The sequence below is a fragment of the Podarcis erhardii genome, assembly GCF_964252035.2.
Source record: "Podarcis erhardii genome assembly, chromosome: 6".
Taxonomy (NCBI): domain Eukaryota; kingdom Metazoa; phylum Chordata; class Lepidosauria; order Squamata; family Lacertidae; genus Podarcis; species Podarcis erhardii.
This window is the reverse complement of record NC_138510.1, coordinates 47,892,584-47,915,468: the sequence shown is the minus strand read 5'-3', so window position 1 is coordinate 47,915,468 and position 22,885 is coordinate 47,892,584. Positions and strand designations below refer to the sequence as shown.

Genomic DNA, 22,885 nt, shown 5'->3' with positions numbered 1-22,885 from the left:
CAATTTGTAGATACTCGCTGTAATATCACTCTCGCATCCTTCTAAAATGTTTGACGTACCCTGGCTAATTTGAGCACAAGGTGTCTCCCTGAGCAAAGGGATGAAAGCAAGCATGACAAACTTGTCCATAATCGCCATTCCCTGCATGAGCCTATTAGCCACAGATCCACATTTTTTCACTGTGATCAACCCTCTGACCGCTCATAATGCAATAATGCATTCATTTATCCAGCTAATTACAAGCGCCTGCAATCAGCATGTGATGATGTGATCAAGGGAATGGGAATGGCTCGTGGTAAGTAACTCAAGTAATTACCCAACCATAGTAGACAAACAGAGAGGCAACAAGCCAATCAGCTGGTTAGTTGTCCATCCAATTATGGCTATCATTTACTTGAAAAATGTGAAGTCTCCCTCCGTCTCCATCCTACAAGGGAACTCCTAGAAGGTGAAACTAGAGCTGTAATTCACTGACTGGACTATCCTCAAGTGAGCTATAGAATTGTTCCTGGATAACTGGTGTAAATGAACTCTGTTTGCAATCATCTTTCAGATCCCTCCTGCTTATTTACACATGACTGTTGGGTGAAACTAATGATTAACTTTGTAGGCAGCTGCTGGTTCTACCACAGGCAGGTGATTTGTCATCTTAGACCTACAAGTGGCTTTATTGCTAACCTATCGTCCTACTCCCCAGCCCGCCCACTGAAAGTCAGCACTTCTTCATTGTATCCGGAAATGAGATCCATAACTTACAAAGCTGCACGCTGATCAGACAAAAGATATTTAAGAATATAAGAGCCCTGCTGGATCAAACCATGGGTTCATCTAGGCCATGGGTAGGCAAACAGACCCGGGGGCCGGATCCAGCCCAATCACCTTCTAAATACGGCCCGCGTACTGTCCAGGAATCTGTGTTTTTACATGAGCAGAATGTGTCCTTTTATTTAAAATGCATCTCTGGGTTATTTGTGGGGCATAGGAATTTGTTCATTTATTTATTTTTTTCAAAATATAGTCCAGCCCCCCACAAGGTCTGAGGGACAGTGGACCGGTCCCCTGCTTAAAAAGTTTGCTAGGCTAGAGGTGGTGAATCTTTTTCAGTCTTCGAGCCATAGTCACCATTGCCCACCCATACCTTTTCAAGGAGTGCTTGCCAGTGATGGCTGTGGATAAATCCAAAAGAATGTGACTGCCCAACACACATTGCCACTCACCACGCACATGCATCTCTCTCTCTAAACACACGCCAGTGCTTTGTTTTCTGGTGGTACTCATTGGCACACAGTGCCAGCAACTTAAAAATTAAATAAAATCTTGGCTTCTAAATCGAGCGTGTGAGGAGGGTGTACCTTTTCTCCCATGCCCATGGTGGCAAGCCCTTTGGCATTGCCAGCTCCAGTGGCACCACTTCGCTGCGCTCCCATGGCGGCACAGCTGTAGAAAGCTGCTGGGCTGCAACTGCACCCACCGCAGCTATTCAGCCAGCTCAGCAGGAAGCAGGTGGGCTGGGTTTGTGGAGGCAGTGGCAGCCTTGCAGGACTCTGGCTTCCTTAAAGGCCTTGCAGTTGGCTTTGAGGTGGAAGGCCACACCTGGCAGCGAGCAGCCCAGCTCTGGGTGCTTGGCAAACACTCACCCCACACCGGCAGCTGCAGCCAGTTTGGCTGAGAAGGGTACTTCATTGTGAGTAACAGCACACGCGCACACACACACACGGGGGGGGGGGGATAAAGAAAGCACTGCATACAGGCCACATTTACATCTTAGCTACAGACCACATGCCTCTCCTATTCTCTCACAAACACACTTCTCACACACTCACCCTTCTCGACAGCAGTGGTGAACACCTGTCCAGATAATTCGCCACACCACCAGCACTTTTCATTGAGAGCTGCAATAGTGGCAGCTTTGCCAAACCTTTGCCCAGAGGACAGGAAGAAAGAGAAACAATCTCTCCCAAATAGCACATTAAGCCCGCCAGGAACTAGGAAGATAGCTCAGTGTTGCAGGAGCACTTGACAAGGAGGATGCAGCAAGGAGCAGGTCAAAGACAGGGCTGTGGCTGCTGGCACCATCAATAAAAATTCTGAACTTGGTGGGGGACAAGCACAACAACCCAAGCTTAACTGGTGTGTAATGCAATTTAGTTTGGTTTAAAAAAAGAAAAGAAATAAATAAATGCCCCACCAATTTGCCAAATCCTGGTGGGTCTTGAACAGCCAAGCTAAGAACACTTGGCGGCTGGATATGGACAATGGGATGCAGGTGAGCCACCCATGATATAGATTCTGTTTCACACAGTGATGCCTCTAGAAAGATATGATGACAATAACCCCCCCACTATTGCTGCTACCCAACCATTTGAGAAGAGCATCACTTTCAAGGCAATCATTATCACCTCACCAATGTTTGTCTTGTTTCTGAAACCTTTCATCTTAAAATGCCTTTCGGTTTTGCCTCTGAATGTTCCAATGAGATGGCAAACATTTTAATAGTGTTTTGTGAAACAGTAGCTCTAAGCTTCCTTTACACTTCCTTACAGACTGAAGGAAGCCATGGGATAGACAAGCCTTTTACATGAAGCTCTTTTCCTCAGTCTGCATCAGTACTGGAACTGTTTTGATCTGTTTTCATTTTTTATATCTGGAACCACTTTTAATTGTTATATATGTGTGCATGATTTTGCTTTAAAAAACAACAACAACCAACAACAACACTTTTTTTTTCCAGGTGTATCAGTTTTAATTGTGTGTAAGTGTTGTAACCCACTCTGTGCTCTTATTGTGAAGGGCAGTTAAGAAATACACCCCCCCCCCATTTTATATAAATGGCAGCTGGAATCAAGCAGCTGGAATTTTGACGGCTGTTCTAAGATCTGATTATTCCTTTGCTTCCATAATTTTCCAGCCAAGGACAAAGTCTAATCTACACCATGCCTTCTCTAGCTCTTTCTTTCCCTCCCTTTTACCCTTTATGGAAACTGGCAGTCAGGGATACGAGGGAAGTGTTTAATTGTAGCAGTAAAAACCTAATAGCCAAAAATGGTTGTTGTCTCTGCTGCTGGCTACCTTTAAGGTAGAAAAGGTGAGTCCTCTGAAAGTGCCGGGAAAGAGGTGTGTCTAATTTGAAACCTGATGCCTCCTTCCTGGGCTGGTGTGTGGGCAGAGGAGGAGGGAAATGTAGCTTATTGAGCACAACAATAGCAGCTGAGACGGAAACCCACAGGTATTCCTTTTCCTAGAGGAGTTTTCAAGGTGGGGAGATTCCGGATTTGGCTCTCAATCTCCTCTTGGGGGCCCTGAGCACTGGAGGGTTCCACTCCAGACACACAGGAGATGAGCTTCCCCAGGAGAAGAGGCTTCTACAAGCAAGAAATAAACAAGACCGTCTGGGAGCTTCCTAGGAGATATACTTCTCTCAGCCCCGTGGGCTCTGGAGCTTATGGCTCTGTCTGGTGAGTGGCTTTTTTATGGATCCCAGGGCCCTTGGCAGATGGTGGCAGGGGGTGGGGTGGAAGAGGGAGAGAGACTGGGGTACAGGACACTGGAAGCCTGGATTCTTGGGAGGAGTCAAGAGGAGGTCCTTCACTCTCCTCCATTATGGAGTGAAAGCGATTTGCATTTTGGTAAAGGTGCCTTGCTTCCTTCCGGCCATAGCCTGCGTCATTCCAAGTGTCAACAGATCAGCTCTAACGAGCTAGACATGTGGGGAAGGCTGCTTAATGTTCCATTGCTTCACTTCCTGCAAGGCCCCTTGTTGTGAATATTTCAGCTGTTTCGTGCCTTGGTTCATAAAGCACCAGCACAAACTCTGAGTTTCCACATCGGAGGAAGATGTTTCAGATACGGCAGGTACAAACGCATTTAGACTGCCAGCAGCTTTGCCAGTAGGGATGCATAGCCAGTGACCAAGGCTGGTCCAAAGACATTTTGCTGCCTGAGTGGAAACAGCAAATGGTGCCCACTTACCCACCCAGCGCCATTGTCAAGGTGCATAGTGCCCCTGAGCAAACACAGAACTGGCATGTTTTATTTCATACCAGGAAATAGACCAAATATAGTCGACCAAATGTAATCTACATCAGGCTATACAGCGACTGGTTGTTCTCCAGATACTTTGGACAGCAACACACATGCTGCCCAGTGGCTAGGAATGATGGGAGTTGTAGCCCAAAAGTGCTAGAGGGAATCCAGTTATCAAAGGCTGATCTACATTGCTAGGCCACTCACCTCGAATTTTTATATGACCAAAAATATGCCACCCATTCCAAATACCAAAGAACTGAGACAGGGCCAAAACTACCAACTAAAATGGAATGGCAGGCGAAATTATTTGACTCTGTAGAATTGGCAAAGATGACAGGAAAAATTAGGAACCAGACAAACCAAAAGTTTAACAAAAATGGGATATATACAGGTTATATTTAAAAGAACATTGTTCACATATGAAATCTTTGATTAACTTTTGCAATGTCATATGCTACAAAGATTATAGATAATTTATAAGTTAAATGTGATACAATATGCAGTCAACAAGGAAACGAAGAACCCATGCCAAGGAAGACGGAAGTCTCAACGTATGGAAGAACTTTATTTTATATGTAACATTTTCTTTGCATTTGTTGAGTTTTGGGTTTTTTTTTGTTTTTTTGTAGTGAGTGGATGCAATATTTAAAACCGATAAAAATTAAATTGGGGGGGTGAGAGAAAGAGGGCAGAAACTGAATATTTGTTTCAGGGCAGCTAGATGACTCTAAAAGAGGATTAGACAAATTTATGGAGGATAAAGTCATCAGTGGCTACTAACCTTTATGGCTCTGTTCTCCCTCCACTGTCAGAGGCATCTTGCTGGCTACTGTGAGAACATCATACAGGACAAGATGAGCCACTGGCTTGATGCAGTAGGCTCTTCTTACATTCTTATGTATATGCTTATGTATGTTCATGTTCATGTGTATGTATATGAATATATATATATTACTAGTTTATGCATGCATTTTTGAGCTGCTGCCCTTCACCCTTTGTCATTTGAGGCAGCTGCCTCACTTTGCCTAATAGTAGGGAGCATATTAAAAACCATGCCCGACAATTAGAATGCAAGCATTTTATGATGATTTACCCCCAGAACCTCAAGCAGGACAGAACTTGCAGTCAGTAAAGAATGGTGTAAAGTCAGACTCTTTCCATGTTACTTATTTAAAAGGTGGGCACATAAGATAGCCAGAGCATATAGAAAAATATAAGACAAATACAGTGGTACCTCGTGTTACGAACTTAATTCGTTCCAGGGGTCCATCCTTAACCCGAAACCTTTCTTAACCTGAGGTGCACTTTCATGAATGGGGCCTCCCACTGCTGCTGTGCAGCTGGTGTACAATTTCTGTTCTCATCCTGGGGCAAAGTTCGCAACCTGAGGTACTGCTTCTGGGTTAGCGGAGTTTGTAACCCGAAGCATTTGTAACCCGAGGTGTTTGTAACCCGAGGTACCACTGTACATGTTTGGAAATATGCATTGTGCAGGTTAGGGAGCCAGATTTGGTGGTGGCTTCAAGGCAAGTGTACCTCCCATACCCTTGAATGTGTCCTGAGACATAAATCCTTCATTAAGTTTTTAACCCTTGCTGGATCCAGGACCCCAAGAATCACAAGGGACTCAAGACATCATGCAGGCTAACCCCCAAACTCACAACAATATTGTTGCCACCAGCAAATTGGGAAAGGGATTTTTTTTTTAAAGAGACTGAAAAGGTTTTGGCACTAAAAGGAATACAGGATGAGTCTGCTGCATCAGGCCATTCCAGTCTCAATGGCCCATGTAGCCTAGTATCCAGTTGTCACAGTGGCTGACCAGATGCCTGTAGGGAAACCACAGGCAGGACCAAACACAAGAGCACTCTCTCAAAGCAGCTGGTGTCCAAAGGCACAATGGCTTTGACAGCAGAGGCAGAACATGTTTAAAATATCAGAGCAGGCTGCTGAAAGGGACAGGTTTCTTGGAGCTCAGCTGCTGATACAACTTCCTAGAGCCCAAGAATGCCTGCAAAGGACAGCCATCCTTTTATCACATATACGCATCAGGTGGAATGAATTTGTGTGTGGTATTTTTGCATTTCTGCTGTGTTGGTTAATAAGCAGGCCATAACCAAGGGTGGATTCATGGTATTTACATAACGATAGCAATTGCCACATGATAACCTAGTAATCGTGTGCTGACTTGCTCTGAGCAACGTCTGGTGCGATATTTTGCAGGCACAGGACAATTCTACAGACTGCATACACAAAAAAAGCATTGAATGTATAGACTCAGATTGCTTATAGGCGATTGTCTGTGTTGATTAAAAATTAAAAGGGAATGATATTAAAACCTTTGTAACTCAGGTTCCAAGTCTACTTAGACATGAGGATTGCTGAGTACAAAATGGATGAGTCCCAAGTAGCATTTCTACTGTGAGGGCTGAGCAATCCAAACTGAATGAAATAGCACAACTCCCAGGCCACCTTATTCTGGAGAGGGGACCCTCCCCCCCACCTCACTCTGGAGAACCTTTTGGGGGATGGATTGGCAGCAGTGGTTATGGAACTGTAGCCTCAACCAAGTGACTTTACTCTAGCACTTAGCTGCAAGATTGCGAAAAGTATTACACCAGCCTTCAGTAATGGTTTATTAAATGAAGAATGAGTTTATTGCATGGGATAGAGCACGACTGGCTCATTGGCTGATTGAATCCTTCCTGCATTTGGGGGACAATAATTAGTTGACATAGGGATGCGGGTGGCGCTGTGGGTTAAACCACAGAGTCTAGGACTTGCCGATCAGAAGGTCGGCGGTTCGAATCCCCGCGACGGGGTGAGCGCCCGTTGCTCAGTCCCTGCTCCTGCCCACCTAGCAATTCGAAAGCATGTCAAAGTGCAAGTAGATAAATAGGTACCGCTCCAGCGGGAAGGTAAATGGCATTTCCGTGTGCTGCTCTGGTTCGCCAGAAATGGCTTTGTCATGCTGGCCACATGACCCAGAAGCTGTATGCCGGCTCCCTCGGCCAATAAAGCGAGATGAGCGCTGCAACCCCAGAGTCGGTCACGACTGGACCTAATGGTCAGGGGTCCCTTTACCTTACTAATTAGTTGACATGGAACATTGTTGGAATATCTCTTTTTCCCAGACTCATTCACATATTGCTTTGTTTAAAAAACACTTTTCAGTCTTTTTCTTAAAATTGTATCCCAAGTTAATGATAATAGATGATGATTATGATAAATAAAAATACAGAATAACAATAAAAACATTAGAACCAGAGCAGAGGATACAAACACTTCAATAAAAATGCACATACAATGTGCACATGAACTTTCAGAGACAAAGATGTGTTACTTTGTTATATTGAAAACAGAAAAAGTATCCCATGGCATCTTACAGACCAACAGATTTATTGTGGCATAAGCTTTTGAGATGCATGAAATGTTATCCTCAGCTGACAGATACAGGCACACAATACTAAACCCACTTTATAGAGATTGGGAAGAAAATTGATGTGGTTTGCATAATAATGCAAATCTACTTAAAATCCACACTTCTTGCAACAATACTCAAAGCTGAAATGCAGCTGTTCTTCAAAATTCACACTTTTTAGAATGCGGTCCTCTAACCAAAGAAAGTGTACAAAAATGCACGTATTAGTGCAAATAACATAAAATATGTACTAGAGAAAATTGCTTGCATAAATGTGCATGATAGTGGTAACGGCTTACAAAAATGTGTTTATTATGAGAAATGTCCACTAAATTGCTGGTGAATTTTTGTGAGGACAAAATTTCAGACTAATGCCGAATTGAAGAAATGAACTAAAGTTAAGTCTGGGAAAATGAGAAACCAGTACTGATGGATTTGCCCATCCATACTTTCAAGTAAACATGCGGAAGCTCTCATAGCCCTCCAACTTCAAATCTTTCTGGATTTCTCCTGCCTTATTTGCCACAGCTCAGCAATAGATAAGAAGACAGGGGAGAAAGTGGCAATCAAGAAGCTCTGCCGCCCATTCCAGTCTGAGATCTTTGCCAAGCGAGCATATCGTGAACTGACACTGCTGAAGCACATGCAGCATGAGAATGTGAGTAACTCCTTCCCTTTGCTTGCTTACACACAGTTGTCTATGTCTTTCATGCACAGCCCTGGATGGAAGATGGAATTAAATATCGGAAGCTATCTCCACCCAAGTTTTGGTAGTCAAAACAAAATCTGACCAAGTATGCAGTGTCAGAATTTGCATGCCCACCAGATTTTAGCCACATTCACACCATGCATGTAAAGCAGTATCATGCTGCTTTGGACAGTCCTGGATTCCCCAAAAGAATTCTGGGAGCTGTAGTTTCTCAAGGGTGCTGAGAGTTGTTAGGAGTCCCCTATTCACCAGCCAGAGCTACAATTCTCAAGAGTGGTTTAACCATCAGTCCCTCTTCACAGGGAACTCTGGATGGCCACAAGTTCTTCATCCCTGTATTAAACTTTGCTGCTGTACTAACCACATTACTAGTTGGCAAAATCTTCATGCAGAGGCTCATAAACTGATATGCCCAAGTCCTTATAGACAATGTAGAGGATGATGGTAAAATAGCAAGAGCTGATGATAGCTGACATCTAATAAATCTCCACTCCTGAGCCCTTTCCCCCCTGCTTCTCTTCCACATGTCTGATGCACTAAGTTCAACTGGACAAAAAAGAGGAGCATGGCCTGTGCCAGTTAAATGCACTCTTCTTCAGATCTGCTTAGGATCTCTAGTACAGTCGTACCTTGGTTGACGAATGCCTTAGCAGTCGAACGTTTTGGCTCCTGAACGTCGCAAACCCGGAAGTGAGTGTTCCGAACGTTCTTTTGAAAGCTGAATGTCCGGCGGGGCTTCCGCAGCTTACGATTGGCTGCAGGAAGTCGAATGTTTTGGAAGTTGAACGGACTTCTGGAACGGATTCCATTCAGCTTCCAAGGAACGACTGTATACTAAATGAAGAGGACAGGGAAATTGCAATATCCCACTTCTGGACTGCGTACAATGCAGAGATGAAAATCTGCTTTCCTTCAGAATTCGCACTCTGGTGGTGGCAGGGTGCAAGTTCATACTCTGTTCCCCAAAATGGTAAACACTGGCAATCAGCTATGCTGGTGATATTCTAATAGTGTGAGTAACTCCTGTTTTCTCAGCTTCAGGAAAGTTTTGGCTGTTGGGCATGTTCCAATCTCTTTTGCAAGTTTTGCAGTATTAGTATTCTAGCATCTGAAAACACACATTCTTTACTATTCCTGGCGTTAATCCCTAGATTTGGGACTTGCATGAATACTGTACAGCATATAGTATAAAATCTGGGTTTCTACCCAATGCATGGACTGCCATTGAACCATGGCTTTGCTTCTAGTGGGGCACAGAACTCCTCTTCTACAGTGTGTCCTTAATAATAATAAATTCCATGTCCCCTTTTACTGCAGGTCATTGGGTTACTTGATGTCTTCACTTCAGCTATGACCTTTGACGGATTCCAAGACTTGTAAGTTTGTACTTCCTTCCATAAAATGCTGCAAAGTTCTACTGTAGGATTTGCTTCTGGTACAATGTGTTAGTCTGTTGCCTGGTACTACAAAAATCAGCTGAATTCAGCCTGATTCCATTCCTCCTGAAGTCAGTGACTGAATCTAAACCATTGCTTGTGCATACTCTGAAAAGAAGCCAATGTGTACTGATTTGATTAATTTCCATAGTTTATATACAAGTTGCAGAATTCAGCTTTTTCTGGGTGTACAATGTTATTTCTTCATTGCTGTTTTTATTTTATTTAAAAGCATATATAAACCACTTAATGTTTTAAAAATATTAAAGTAGTATTAAAAATAAAATATGTGGCACTCCTGTCTTTCTCACTGTGATCAATGTTGCCATTCCTGATCCTGAAATAGAGGATAGTTCTCAGAAATGCAATGTCTTAGTATGTCAGTGACAGTCTTTCTTTGAGATTCAGGGAATTGTTTTACTGTCTTATAGCTACCTGGTGATGCCATACATGCGGACAGATTTACAAAAGATAATGGGACATCAGTTCAGTGAAGAGAAGATTCAGTATCTAATCTACCAGGTGTTGAAAGGGTTGAAGGTAAGGGTTTGGGAAAAAACCTCAGTAGGAATTTGATCCTGCTGAATTTTCCTTCATGTCTCTCTTCTGGCCTAAAAAGTAGATTCTGATATACTGGGCAAACTAGCTTGCAAGTTCCTACATTTATAAAATGAATGCCTTTACAAGTCTGCTCATTATAAGAGTTCATAACCTTTCAGTCTCCCCATGTTCTAGCTGATAACTTAGCATGTAGAATAAGGTACACAGGTTATTGTTTTTTAGGACATAGAGGTTGGTAGTATGTGTGATTATAAGAGGCTTACTGGAAGCCTAGTATATAGCAGCTGAGTTTCTTAGCTCACCATTTCAGTTTGGTAGAAACTATGCAGACTGCTTTGATTTTTCTCAGAGCCACTGGGGGCAACTTATTTCCCATCCAAATTGTAAGTCAGCGATGGAAAACTTGTGGCCCTCTAAATGTTGCTGTACTACAACTCCCATCATTCCAGACTCTGATCATTGGTCATGCTGGTTAAGGCAGGTGTCCAAGTAACCTATGGTTGGTTGGCCATCACTGTTATAAGAGTGCAGCAAGGGACATTTTCCATTACACAAGATCCTGGCAGATGATTGACTGTTGGGGGTTGGGTGGGAAAATACTTGTTCACAAATGGCCATACAGATGTTTGTGTGTTTTCTCTTTTTTAATTACAGTATATTCATTCAGCTGGAATCATTCACAGGGTATGTGTCCCTTAACTTTCTTTAAAGCTGTTTCTCTTACAGCTTACAGTGCATTCTCCTGCACATGATACCTTTTCTGCCCTCAACCTTTTCAAATTCTCTTTTGATGTATGTTCTTGCTCAAAACACCAGCGAGTCCCTATTTGTATGCCAAAGACTACCAAATGATACCTCATGATATCTGCCTGCCTCTACCAGGGACATTATCCTCTGTCCCTAGAAGCCTCTTAGCTAGAAGCCTCTTAGCACTGCCCCAGCAGTGTGTTGCAATAAACCCAGAGCCAATACCATCATCCAGCCCAGCCACATTTGAGCTGCCACTATTCTGCCTTAGGGTGGCCTAAGGGATTGCTTCACTCCAACTGCAACTGCACTCCTCAGATGGGGCACTACTAAGTGTACCACATGCCTCAAAGCTGATCTTTGCTTGTACTAGAAATTGGGCTTTTAGTGTTGCAGCTCCAGCTCACTGGAATCAGTTGCCAGCCCAGATTAGACAGGCACTTCACTTCGTGACATTTAGGAACCTGCTGAGGTCACTGTTGTTTAAGGAGGCTTTCCCTGAGGTGTGACCCAGTCATTTATGGAATATTAATTGCACATCTGTCAGAATGATTTGATTGTTTTGCTTTGATGGCTTCAGGCTGTGAAGTGCTCAGCACATTTGTAAAATAAATAAAAGAGAAGGCCAGGTTCCTCCACCTTTATAAGAGTTGTGGAGAAGAGGAAACTGTAGCAGGCATGACTTGTTGTTTAAGCTCCTCCCACTGTGCTGCCTGAAGCAGGTTGCTCGCTTCGCCCTGCTGTGTTGCAGGGTGGCATTTTTCTGCCACTTAGCTGCACTTTCTTCAGCTCTTACCTCACATACTCCCAAGGGCAAGTCCTGGACGCAGAGCTGTGAGGGCCTCTAGTTCCTCCCTCAAAAAATATTTCGGAAACTGCCTGAGGAAAATGCATTGCACATCACCTGAAAATACATCACTACGCAGAGCCTCTTCCACACCCTGACGCCAGCTTTCAACACAGAACATTTTTGAAGACAACATCCCAAAATGCAGAGAAAAAGCAGGTCTAAATTAGAGGGAGGGAGAGCCTTCTGTCACATTAAACAAGGCTAGATACCTGTCTAGTTTTAAGTGCAGAACAGAATCTTTTACCTCCCCCAAACCACAAAAGTACCTATGTGTCCCACATCTGGGGAGCATTTACTGAGAACATTAATAAGAGAGTGTAGGGACAGGTTTTTCATCCTTGAAAAAAAGCGAGACAGATATTTTTTGTTATTAAATTCTATACCTCGGGTTACAGACGCTTCAGGTTACAGACTCTGCTAAGCCAGAAATAGTACCTCAGGTTAAGAACTTTGCTTCAGGATGAGAACAGAAATCGTGCAGCGGTGGTGCAGTGACAGTGGAAGGCCCCATTAGCTAAAGTGGTGTCTCAGGTTAAGAACAGTTTCAGGTTAAGAACAGACCTCCAAAACGAATTAAGTTCTTAACCCGAGGTACCACTGTATATATTTTCAAGGGTTAAACAGTTTTTTACAGCACAATCCTTTCCATGTCTACTCAGAGCAGAGTGAGACTAACTTCTAGGTCAGTGCATATAAGCTTGCAGCCTTATAGAACAAACCTATACTCACATTTGGCCAGAGACCAGATATATGCTTCCCCCATACGGTGGAACAGCTGCTATATCCAAAGGGTGCTCAGCATGGGAAGGGAGTGGGAAAAGACACAACACAGAAAATATGAAAAGGGATGTAAAGTGATTTACAGGTTTCCATAGAATATGAAAAATGGAACAACAAACTTCCTTTTAAATCTGTGTCAGCTCATATGTAAAAAAATTCTATAAAGCGAACATTATGCTGCTACATTATGCTGTAAAGTTAAATAGGATCGACTCTTCCATCTCAAATGTGGCCGAAAGAGGACTTATTTCTTATCAGGTAGTCCTGTTCAGAGATCTACCTTTTTTGGACATAAGCCTTCAATAAAACTAGAGTGATAACACAATAATCACTATACCCTTTCCCACAAATTAGCCTCATTAAATATTTTTGATGATTCAATGAGAAAATTTTTGCCCAGAGACTGATAATCTTACTATCAACAGCAGCTACATTAACATGAACAAAATAATTGGGAAAAGTCCCATTTGAATTCATTGGAAGTTTGTTACCAAGACTGCTTTGATGGAAAAATTAACGCGTAAAACGAAAACATTAAGAAAAGCAAAAGAGTCAAGAGAAATATGGTTATAGTTTTATTGAATTCGCTTCTAGCAAAAAAAACCTAATTTATTTCACCTTGAACTCATGGTACATTATGGATAACTGACCTTGGCTGGTGGTATTTTCTACTTTCAGTCTGATTCTCTTCTTCTTTAGCTTTCCCTTCTTTGCTGTTGTTGTCCTGATGGTAATTTACACTGTGCTCTTGACCTTGCATTAATTGTATGGTAACTTATCTGCAATCTGTTATTGCTCCATTACATTTGTTAGCCCATAAAACACAATACATACACTTTAAAAAAGGAACCTCAGGAGGAAACTGGAAACACAGTAAGTATAGCTGCTGGGTTCACATTCAGCTGCAACAAGTCAGATCTCTTTTTTTCATACACACAATTAGGGATGGTTTGGGGCAGTTGGGTCTACTTTTCACAACCTGACATTTCCCATGTTATTCTTGGTTTTGTCGCTTATCTGAAAAAGCTGTTACTATTGTAAACTGAAACATTCATTGATTTTTATTTAAAGACAAGGGATGCCACCAACATCCCTGCCTGAGCTGCCTGAGCCCAAAAGTAAAGAGTCATGCCAATGGGGACACCCACAGGTGGCATGGATTGGGGGGAGGTGTTTGCAAATCTGCATGTGCCAAGCTGGGTGTGTGTGTGTGTGTGTGTGTGTGTGTCTGTCTGTCACATTGACTTGCAGGCTTATTTCCTGGCCTTTCTGTGTTTTGCAGGATCTGAAGCCTGGTAATTTGGCAGTCAATGAAGATTGTGAACTAAAGGTAGGAATACTTTTCAAAAGTAAGAGGCATGTAGCATGCAAGATTGGTTTGATGGCGCTTTTTCTGAATCAGCAACCACATCAGATGTGTGGTTAGTTGGAAGTACATCTGACTGATTTCAGTGGAACGTACCCCAAAGATTACATAAAATTGCAGATTAGATAGAGACCCAGTTTTGAATATTTGTTTATGTATGCTGCTGAATTTGAAGCAAGAGGTTCAGAGTGCAAATCCAGGGAAATTCTGATGTAGTTTCATTTATATTCAATCTTTATTGGTTTATAATCAACATAGATATACAAAGAAAACTTAGAAAAAGAAAGAAAAACACAGCACATCACTTACAAATAAAACAATAAAGAAGAAAATAGTACAGTACATCGCAAATACACAAAAAATATTTCAGCCCGTTTTAGAGTTGCACAATGGCACCTAAAATTATTCCCCATCATCAGTATTCTCTTTCACTGACAGATGGCTTTGGGATGGTAACAGGGACTTACCATGGTCTATGCCCCGGATTCATATCAGCTAGGTTTGAAAACCATTTGGAATATAGATATCAGCAAGATTCTTCAGAAATGTATTTGATCTGGTTTTATGCTGCCAGCTTAAAAAAGAAATCCTGTAAGTTCTTATGTATGATGGAGAAGATGTTTGTTATCAATAGGAATACATTGCTTCTAGTGCAGACTTTGTGTCCAAGTGATATTGCAGGGTGCTCTGGTGATGCAGAATAATCCTAGAAAAGAAGAAGTCTTCCCTTTCCTGAAGGGTGGTGAGTCTGTTCTGTGGTTCCTTCATTATATCTCACCATTTGTGTGTGTGTGTGTGTGTGTGCTGTAGATATTGGACTTTGGCTTGGCAAGGCATACAGACTCTGAGATGACAGGCTATGTTGTGACCCGCTGGTACAGAGCCCCAGAAGTGATCCTGAACTGGATGCATTACAATCAGACCGGTGGGTGAAATAATTTCCTTGTTCCATTGCTGGAGGAACTTTTTTCATTAGAATGTGGGTGTTCTTAGACGGCATTTCATGCTCTTAAGATTTCAGTAATAATAATGCCACCTGATAAACAAGTACAATATATTTCCCTTATACCTCCTCGCAGTGCTTTTCCCCCTAAAAAAATGTTTAGGGGGTACTCTCATTTTGACTCAATAAAATCACAATTTTATAGTTCAAATCAGGAAAAATAAATACAGTAAATGGACAAAAGGCTGCCATCAGGGGTAGCAACGTAACTAATGATGCACCATGCTAGAGAAGAAACTACTTTTTTAAAAAAATATTGTAGTTTCTTCTCCAGTTAGATTCACAAAACGTTTAGGGGGTATGCGTACCCCTGCGTACCCCCAGGGAAAAAAGCACTGCCTCCTCTGGTTCAAAGATGCATCTGTTTAAAATGTGTACAAACCAGATAGCACAACCCTATATTACATTGTGAACCACCCTGAAACCTGCGGCCATAGGGTAGTATACAAATTTAATAAATAAAATAATAAATAATACTGTACATGTTTACTTAGAAGTCAGCCCCACTCTGTCCAATGGTGCACATTCCTGAATAAATGTGCATAGGATTGCAGCTTGAACTAATTTTCTCCCCTTATACAGCCCATGAGCTAGTGTTCAGGACCTGGAAGAGGGCAGAACAAGAGCGGAACAGGCCATAAAAAGGCCGTAATGGGGAGAGGCGGGTTTACGCACGCTCCCCAGATGCATGCAGAGGCCAGGAATGCAACCCGCGCACAACTCAGGGGTTGACTATGTGCCACTATGCACTGTATTCTCAGAGAAGCTAACAAGAGTGAGTAGCTTCTTAGCCTGAATTATGGCACATAAGCGCAGGTGTTTCTGATGCAGTTGCTTCTATTAGAAAACACTTGTGTTGCATTAATGTGCACTAGTCATTGTCTGCAATCGTCCCTGCACACACTCCACTATCTCCTTCAAGAGACAGGAAGTGAAAATATTCAGTAAGACCCCAGAGGAGGAATAGGACATACAAAACATTGTTGCGGAGAACTACCTTACTTTTCGCACCATAACACTCACTTTTTTCCTCCTAGAAAGTAAGGGGAAATGTCTGTGCGTGTTATGGAGCGAATGCCTACGGATGGCGGGGGAATCTGCTGCAGTCGTGAGCAGAGGATCCATGGTTCCCCTTCCTTCCCTCCTCCGTGGCTCGCTTTGAAACAGCAAAGCGGGAGGAGAGCCGCTGAGTGGGGAGGAGGGAGAGAAGCAGAGCCTGCTTGCTTCAAAGTAGTAATGCGGGAGAGAGGAGCCGCTTACACGAGTGTAAGCAGCTCCTGTCTGGTTGGCTCCTTTAAAGCAACCATGTCCCTCCTCCCCACTCAGCTCGCTAAATAGCAGCGAGGTTTTTCAGATCACTAAGGCAGGGAGGTGGGAGAGAAGCAGAGCCTGCTTGCTTCAAAGGAGCAAAGCAGGAGAGGAGAGGAGCCTTCTCCTCTTATACCCCTCTTCTGCATTATTAGCAGCATCCCTCTCCACCCACCCCACGCGTGTTCCTTCTCCCCTTAAACCCCTCGCCTGCATTATTAGCAGCATCCTTCTCCACACACCCCACGCGTGCTCCTTGTCCCTTGAGTGCTTTTCCTTCCCTCCCCACCTAAAACGTGGTTACAAAGCACGGATCCACATGGATCCTTAGGATTTTTGCACTGGGTCACCCCAAATTCACCATCAGATCACATAGCATGTCCATGGCTACAGCTTGCACCAAAAAAAGCACGCACCCACTGTTGCCTGGGGCGGCAAAAATGTGGTTACAAAGCATGGATCCACATGAATCCTCAGGATTTTTGCATTGGGCTACCCCAAACTCACCGTCAGATCACATGTCTGTGGCCACAGCATGAACCACAAAAATCATACATCCACTGTTTCGTTTATAATTTTTTTTCTTGTTTTCCTCTTCTAAAAACTGTGTGTGTTTTATGGTTGGGTGCGTGTTATAGAGCGAAAAATACAGTATTTATTTATTTTAAAACCTTGTTTAAAATAAGGGTTTTATAAGCCATTCAATCTCCTCCTCCTGTGTTTCTTCTCCCCAACAGTGGACATCTGGTCTGTTGGCTGTATCATGGCAGAAATGTTGACTGGGAAAACTCTGTTTAAGGGTAAAGACTGTATCCTTCTCTAACTATGACCTGTAGGGGTGGGGGTTGGCAGCGGGGGTGGGGTGGGTGGGTGTTAAATGCGTTCGTTGAGGGTGTGATGGAGGCTGATACTCTCAGTGTATGGACTAAAAAGATAAATAATGGGAAACAGGAATCCTTGTGGCAGGAGGTACAGGCAACTCCCCATTTACGTGAAATCTATTTGAGCGCAACCATGCACACACACAGTGCTGGGACACTGGAGGTGGGACCCGGAAATGGGGAGCACCATGGAGAATTCTCCTGGCCTGCGAGGAGATCTGTCGCAGAGTCTGAAAAGGACATCCTCCTTGGCCTCCAGGGAAGGTCTCATGAGCCAGAGGCATTGAGGGGCTTTGCTGAGGCTGCTCAGCCTTCCCACCTAACAGCTGACATGCAGGGTAGCGCAGCCACCACTGCTGCTTCCCCGCACCTGAGCAGCCTCAACAAAGCCCCGCTGCCCCTCCAGCTCATGAGGTGACCCTCCCCAGTGTGAACAGAATGTCCTCTTCAGGCTCTGGGGAGGGTCTCTGCACAATCTGGAGGCTTGGTGGGGCTGCTCAGCTGATATGCAGGAAAGCTTCCCTGCATGTCAGCTGAACATGCCCCACTGCCCCTCCAGCTCCTCTGAATCCCACCACTGGAGGAAGCTGATTATGTGGGGATGGGAGATAGAGCCTTCTCGGTGGTGGCACTACATTAATGGAATTCCCTCCCTTAGGAAGGCAAGAAGCACAATCCTATTCATGTCTACTCATTTCTGAGTAGTCTCATTGAGTTCAGTCGGGCTTATAATGCATATAGCATTGTAATCATAGTTGTGTACTATTACTGTTAGTGTTGGTGTCACTGTAAGCACCCCAAAGTATCCATCGTACAAAAGAGAAAATAAAAATGCACAATAATGCGGGGTGGGTGGGGGGTGGAATTGGGTATTTCAGATATAAGTTGAGGCTCTGAAACTCAACGTATTACCCAAAGGTTGTAAATTGTAGCCACCGTTATCACTATGAATCAGTAAACGGGAAAGTCTCACCATCTGTTAGTCTAGCAAGGATAAAATCAGGGTGGTGGAGGCGAGAAAGAACAAAATAGAAACACATTAATAAATAGATATATAGATGTAACTTGTGCAGGTGCTTTGACACTTATGTTCCAAAGTTTGAGCCTTTGTTTTAATAAGCCTTAACTTAGCCTGCCAGATTTAGATCAGCTGACTCAGATCTTGAAAGTGACAGGAAGCCCCGGAGAAGAATTTGTGCAAAAGCTGGAAGACAAAGCGGTAAGAAAATTGCATTAGATGCTTCACTCACTTTTGTGCTTGGCCTCGCCCACTATTGGCATACGGTCCTCAGAATGTGGGGCTTGCTCTGTTCGCCCCCATGTGGACTGGATTTTGTGCTCTCACAGTTGCAAAGGAACTTACAGGAGACACATGCAAAGACGAAAATGCTGTATTGGAAGATCTCTACACCTGTTTGGGATGCAGTGAAACAAAGACTGGCAACCAGAACTCCTTGAGCTAATCATTTGCTGTGTGACTTAGAACACATTGTATTTCTGTACTTAAGTTTACCTAACAGTGCAGCCCTTTGCATCTTTATTCAGAGTCTCACTACGTACAGTGTGGCTTACTCCCTCGTAAGCATGTTTAGAACTGCACCAAATTACTTGCTTGAAGAAGGGAAAGATAAACAGGCAATTATTGCATAAAGGGAGCTGCTGGAATTAAGAGCAAAATAGAGGAGGCATTAATAACTGGTAGAATTACTACTGTGTCCTATTTACAGATATGTTGGCCATTGTAAACTACTGCTCAAGTTAAAATCTGACTGCATGTGTGAGTCTTTGGTTCCCCAACAATATATAAACTACTTAATATTGCTCCTTACACTTTCTGGTTGTGGGGCATTTGTATGCCTGTCTGAAAGTCTTGTTTCTTTCAGGCAAAAAGCTACATCCAGTCGCTTCCCAAGATCCCTAAAATGGATTTATCTCTCCTTTTCCCCAAAGCTAATCCTTTGGGTAAGTAGACACATTTTCCCTGACTCCACAGAACCTGCATTTAATACTTCACTTTTAGTAAGGCTGGCCGAGCAAAGAATTATTTTACAATAGAGGCAATGCAACTCTGCAGTGTCTTCCAGAGAGCTGGAGTAATCATCATTTTCTGTAGTGTTTTGATGATGATGACAAATGAAGGGGGGGGGGAATCCCTTAAAACAGGGTGGTGGGATGCCAAGGACGACAGGGCTCTGGCAATTTCAAAAGTGGTGTTGGATGGGGATATTCAGCAGCCTGACCATGTCATGCAAGCTACACCTTAAAGACGCAAGTTAGCGATTGTTCCAAATTGCTCTGTGCAACAAAGGCATCTTATTGTATTCCTGTCATGATTTGGGGGGCAGGATTCTACTAACAGGCCCTGCCAGCACAAGGACTTTCACTAGTGCTGAAGGGCTTTCCCCCCCCCCTCGCCTACTCACTGCCACTGACTATGGAGTGGCATCATGAGAACCCCTTGAACTAGAGGCGGAGCTCTGGCATGCACACCCTGCACCCGGGGGCGGGGCTAGCTGCCCGCAGGGGCGGAGCAAGTGTCCCAGGGGGTGCAGCGAGCAGAGAGTGTCCCAGGGGGGCAGCGTGGTGATGTCACTCCCCCTCAGGGATGGCACCTGGGGTGGGCCACACCCACCACACACCCCTTCCTCTGCCACTGCATGGAACAGCACCTGGGGGAGAAGAGGGCAGGTCGTTCCATCAGGCAACCTGAAATGCTTGCACCATCAAAGCAGTCTGCTTAGCACCACATTGAAGTCTTCCCATAATATCAAGACAAGGAAATATTTCTGTACGTAGCTGTGAACTGAAGCTTTTGAACTCTGGAAGAGATGTGTGCGAATCGTCCTTGTTGAATTCCCTCCACTCCTTCTATGTAGGTTGCAGATGAGAAGAAGCACTGTGCTTCCAAAACGGGCTGAGAAGTAAAACTGAGAAGGAAATGGTCTTGACAGATTGGTTAACATCTGGGTTTCCTGCCTTCCTGTTTTCTAAGCCTAGTTTAGCTGTCTTTTTCTGTGTGCAGTTTACCTCTTTTCTGCACAATTTGAGATGAGTGAGGCTGAAAGGGAATTTAAAATGTGAAATAACCCTCTGCTGTAATGTTTTGATTATTTACCTTAACTCTCCCCACCCCCATCCCATTATGCAACACTCCCCATATATGTGATCACATGGAGAAACATCACACATGATCCAGTGGATCACAGATATAGTCAGCAGAAGAGATGGGGGAGAAATTTATTCTGTTTGCGTTTAGAGGCAAACCTACTTAATCCTCACGTTCCAAAACAATACAGTAACTGAAACACAGCAATTTGTCAATACTCACACTTCTCCAAATTTTGAGTGACCATGGACCTGTCACTGCCTCTCACCCTCACAGCATTGGAGATAAATAAATAATCCTACTTCACCTAAATTGTTGAATAAAATGCAAGCACGATTTTTTGGGGTGGGGTGGGGGTTGTTTGAGCCAAACTACTTGGTGATGCTGTAAATCTCAGAATGGTTGTGGGGCTGGACTGATGTAGTTTCATCACTGAAACTAAGTATGTCTGGGACTGTGCAATACTTTGAAGAAGACTGAGAGCAGATATGAAAGGCAAGTTGTCGCATCTGAAGGGCTGTCACATAGAAGTGGGAGCAAGCTTGTTTTTTCTACTCTGGGGTAGGACCTGAACCAAGGGCTTCAGCCAGGGATTCTTTAGCTGTGATTCCTGTGTTATAGGGGGCTGGACTCCTGGGGTCCTTTCCTACTCTACAATTCTGTGAGTCTATGAATGGGCTACCTCTTTTGGAATATGCATTTTCTCTCCTTTCAGTGATGTATGTTACTACCATCTTCTGTGCTACTTCAGTGTGTGTGTGTGGGGGGGGTGAGATTCAATATAATAATGAAAACCATTTTTGGCTCCGTCTGATGAGCTGATGCAATCAGCCATGGGAAAGTGCCTCAGAGGCCAAGCATCCCTTTTGGTTTTCGGCACATTACTCTCTCGGGCTCATCCTAGTCTTAAGCATTATTGTCCTAATTTACCTAGCCCCGTTTCCCTCCTTTCTTGCAGCAGTGGACTTGCTTGACAAAATGTTGCAGCTGGATGTGGAAAAGCGTCTGACGGCCACCCAAGCTCTGGCTCACGCTTACTTTGACCCATACAGAGACATTGAGGAAGAGACAGAGGCGCAGCACTCCTATGATGACTCCACAGAGGCCGAAAAGCTTTCGATCAATGAATGGAGAAGTAAGTTCAGCTTGATAGCTTTGCAACCATGAGTGCAAGAAGTCTCTTGGGGAAAGGTAGGCACCTTCTCCACCCTCACATGCTATTTGGAGACATCCGGCTGCCATGGAAGTCCAGCAAGCCAGACTCTCCCTCATTTATTTCACTTCTGCCTTTCAACCGGCCTCTGACTCCTTAAACAAGAGGAACCTCAGAAGTTTCTGCTTAGCTTCAGACCCAGGCAGCAATGACAGCCAACTGCATCTCCTCATCACTGTGAAGCAGATTTCATCTCATCCACCCTTTTGTCCTTCTAGGCCTAAGGCTGTAGTATGAGGAATCGGCTTGGAATGAGGGAGGAGAGTGATCCTTGGGCTGTTGTGTCCAAAGGACGCAGTCAAAATCCAAGTTCCAAATTAGAAAGGGAAGACAGAAAGAAAAGGCAAGTAGCAGGAAATAAACAGCCTAGCCAGACCAAAGAATATTAAAAAGGCATTACATGCCATAAACAGCATGGGTCTCTCATATACGTCAGACAATAGTTTTCTACAGCATCCTATTGAACTTTAAAATCATTTGAGCCAGGGCATGGGGGGTGCTGGCCATGGGGAGCTGGATATGCCCGTTTGGCATCTTGTGGCAGTGTGTTCAGCATGTAGGTCAGAAAACCGGAAAACATCCAACAGGATTGTAGCCTTAATGAATTTGCTATGTCGAACATGCCTGACTCCATTCACCTATACTTTTATGCCTTTTATCATCTTTGCAGCTCTTTTCACAACACTCAAATGAATTTTCCCCCCTGTTCTAAAGCACAATTTTGAAATGCATCATTCCACATGTTCACAGGCCTCAAGATTTATGAAAATGCCCCATTATAGAGTCTTGTATACATCTGAGTTCCTTTTATAGTCACCTTTCCCTGAGAATCACAGAGTCTTATGTTGTAAAGTAATGCACTAAGTAACCATTAAAACGTTCGGTGTACATAGATTGATCACAAATGCAAACATGTCTTTTGCTTCTCTTTCAAGGGCATATTTACAATGATATACTGTCATTCAGTCCAATCGCACGGAAGGACTCCAAGAGGAGAAGCGGTATGACATTGTAAGCTCTGTCCTATCTGATGCTGAGACACCTTTCCTATGAGAAAATGTACATCAATATTTTGACCCCCATAAAGAACAAATGTTAATCAGCATGGAAAAGCCTGTGTACGTAGAACACAAGGACAATGAGTGTATTAGGGGAGTTCCAGCTTAGCCGGAAGGCCAAAACTGCACCAGGAACATCTTTCAGTGCCAAAAATTAATATGCTTCTCATTAAAGCTCTTTGTGATAAATGGCGAGTTGCACATTTCTTTCTTTTCTTATGCATTCTGTAACTGGTTCTTCACTTGATTAAAAAGGCACCTGTGCATTCCATTATTCTTTTTCATTACACCTTCTGGAGTCTTCTCAACTCCCCGTTGGAAACTCTGCAGCTTCCAGCAAAACTGACAAGGGGTGGTATTCAGTGCTAGTCCTACTCAGAATAGACCACTGAAGTTAATGGACACAGATAACTCAGGTTC

The 22,885-nt window shown here is 43.6% G+C and overlaps 1 protein-coding gene across 1 annotated transcript; it reads left to right on the top strand.

Moving 5' to 3' along the window:
• Window positions 1-3,023: 3,023 nt before the first annotated feature.
• On the top strand, window positions 3,024-22,654 carry MAPK13 (mitogen-activated protein kinase 13). Its single transcript, XM_081866644.1, has 12 exons — window positions 3,024-3,455; window positions 7,976-8,105; window positions 9,474-9,532; window positions 10,024-10,132; window positions 10,808-10,837; window positions 13,813-13,860; window positions 14,707-14,821; window positions 16,945-17,016; window positions 18,228-18,307; window positions 18,972-19,050; window positions 21,153-21,329; window positions 22,343-22,654. The coding sequence occupies exons 1-12, from the start codon at window positions 3,337-3,339 to the stop codon at window positions 22,420-22,422; spliced, it is 1,098 nt and encodes a 365-aa protein (XP_081722770.1). The 5' UTR covers window positions 3,024-3,336; the 3' UTR covers window positions 22,423-22,654.
• The last annotated feature ends 231 nt before the right edge of the window (window positions 22,655-22,885 follow it).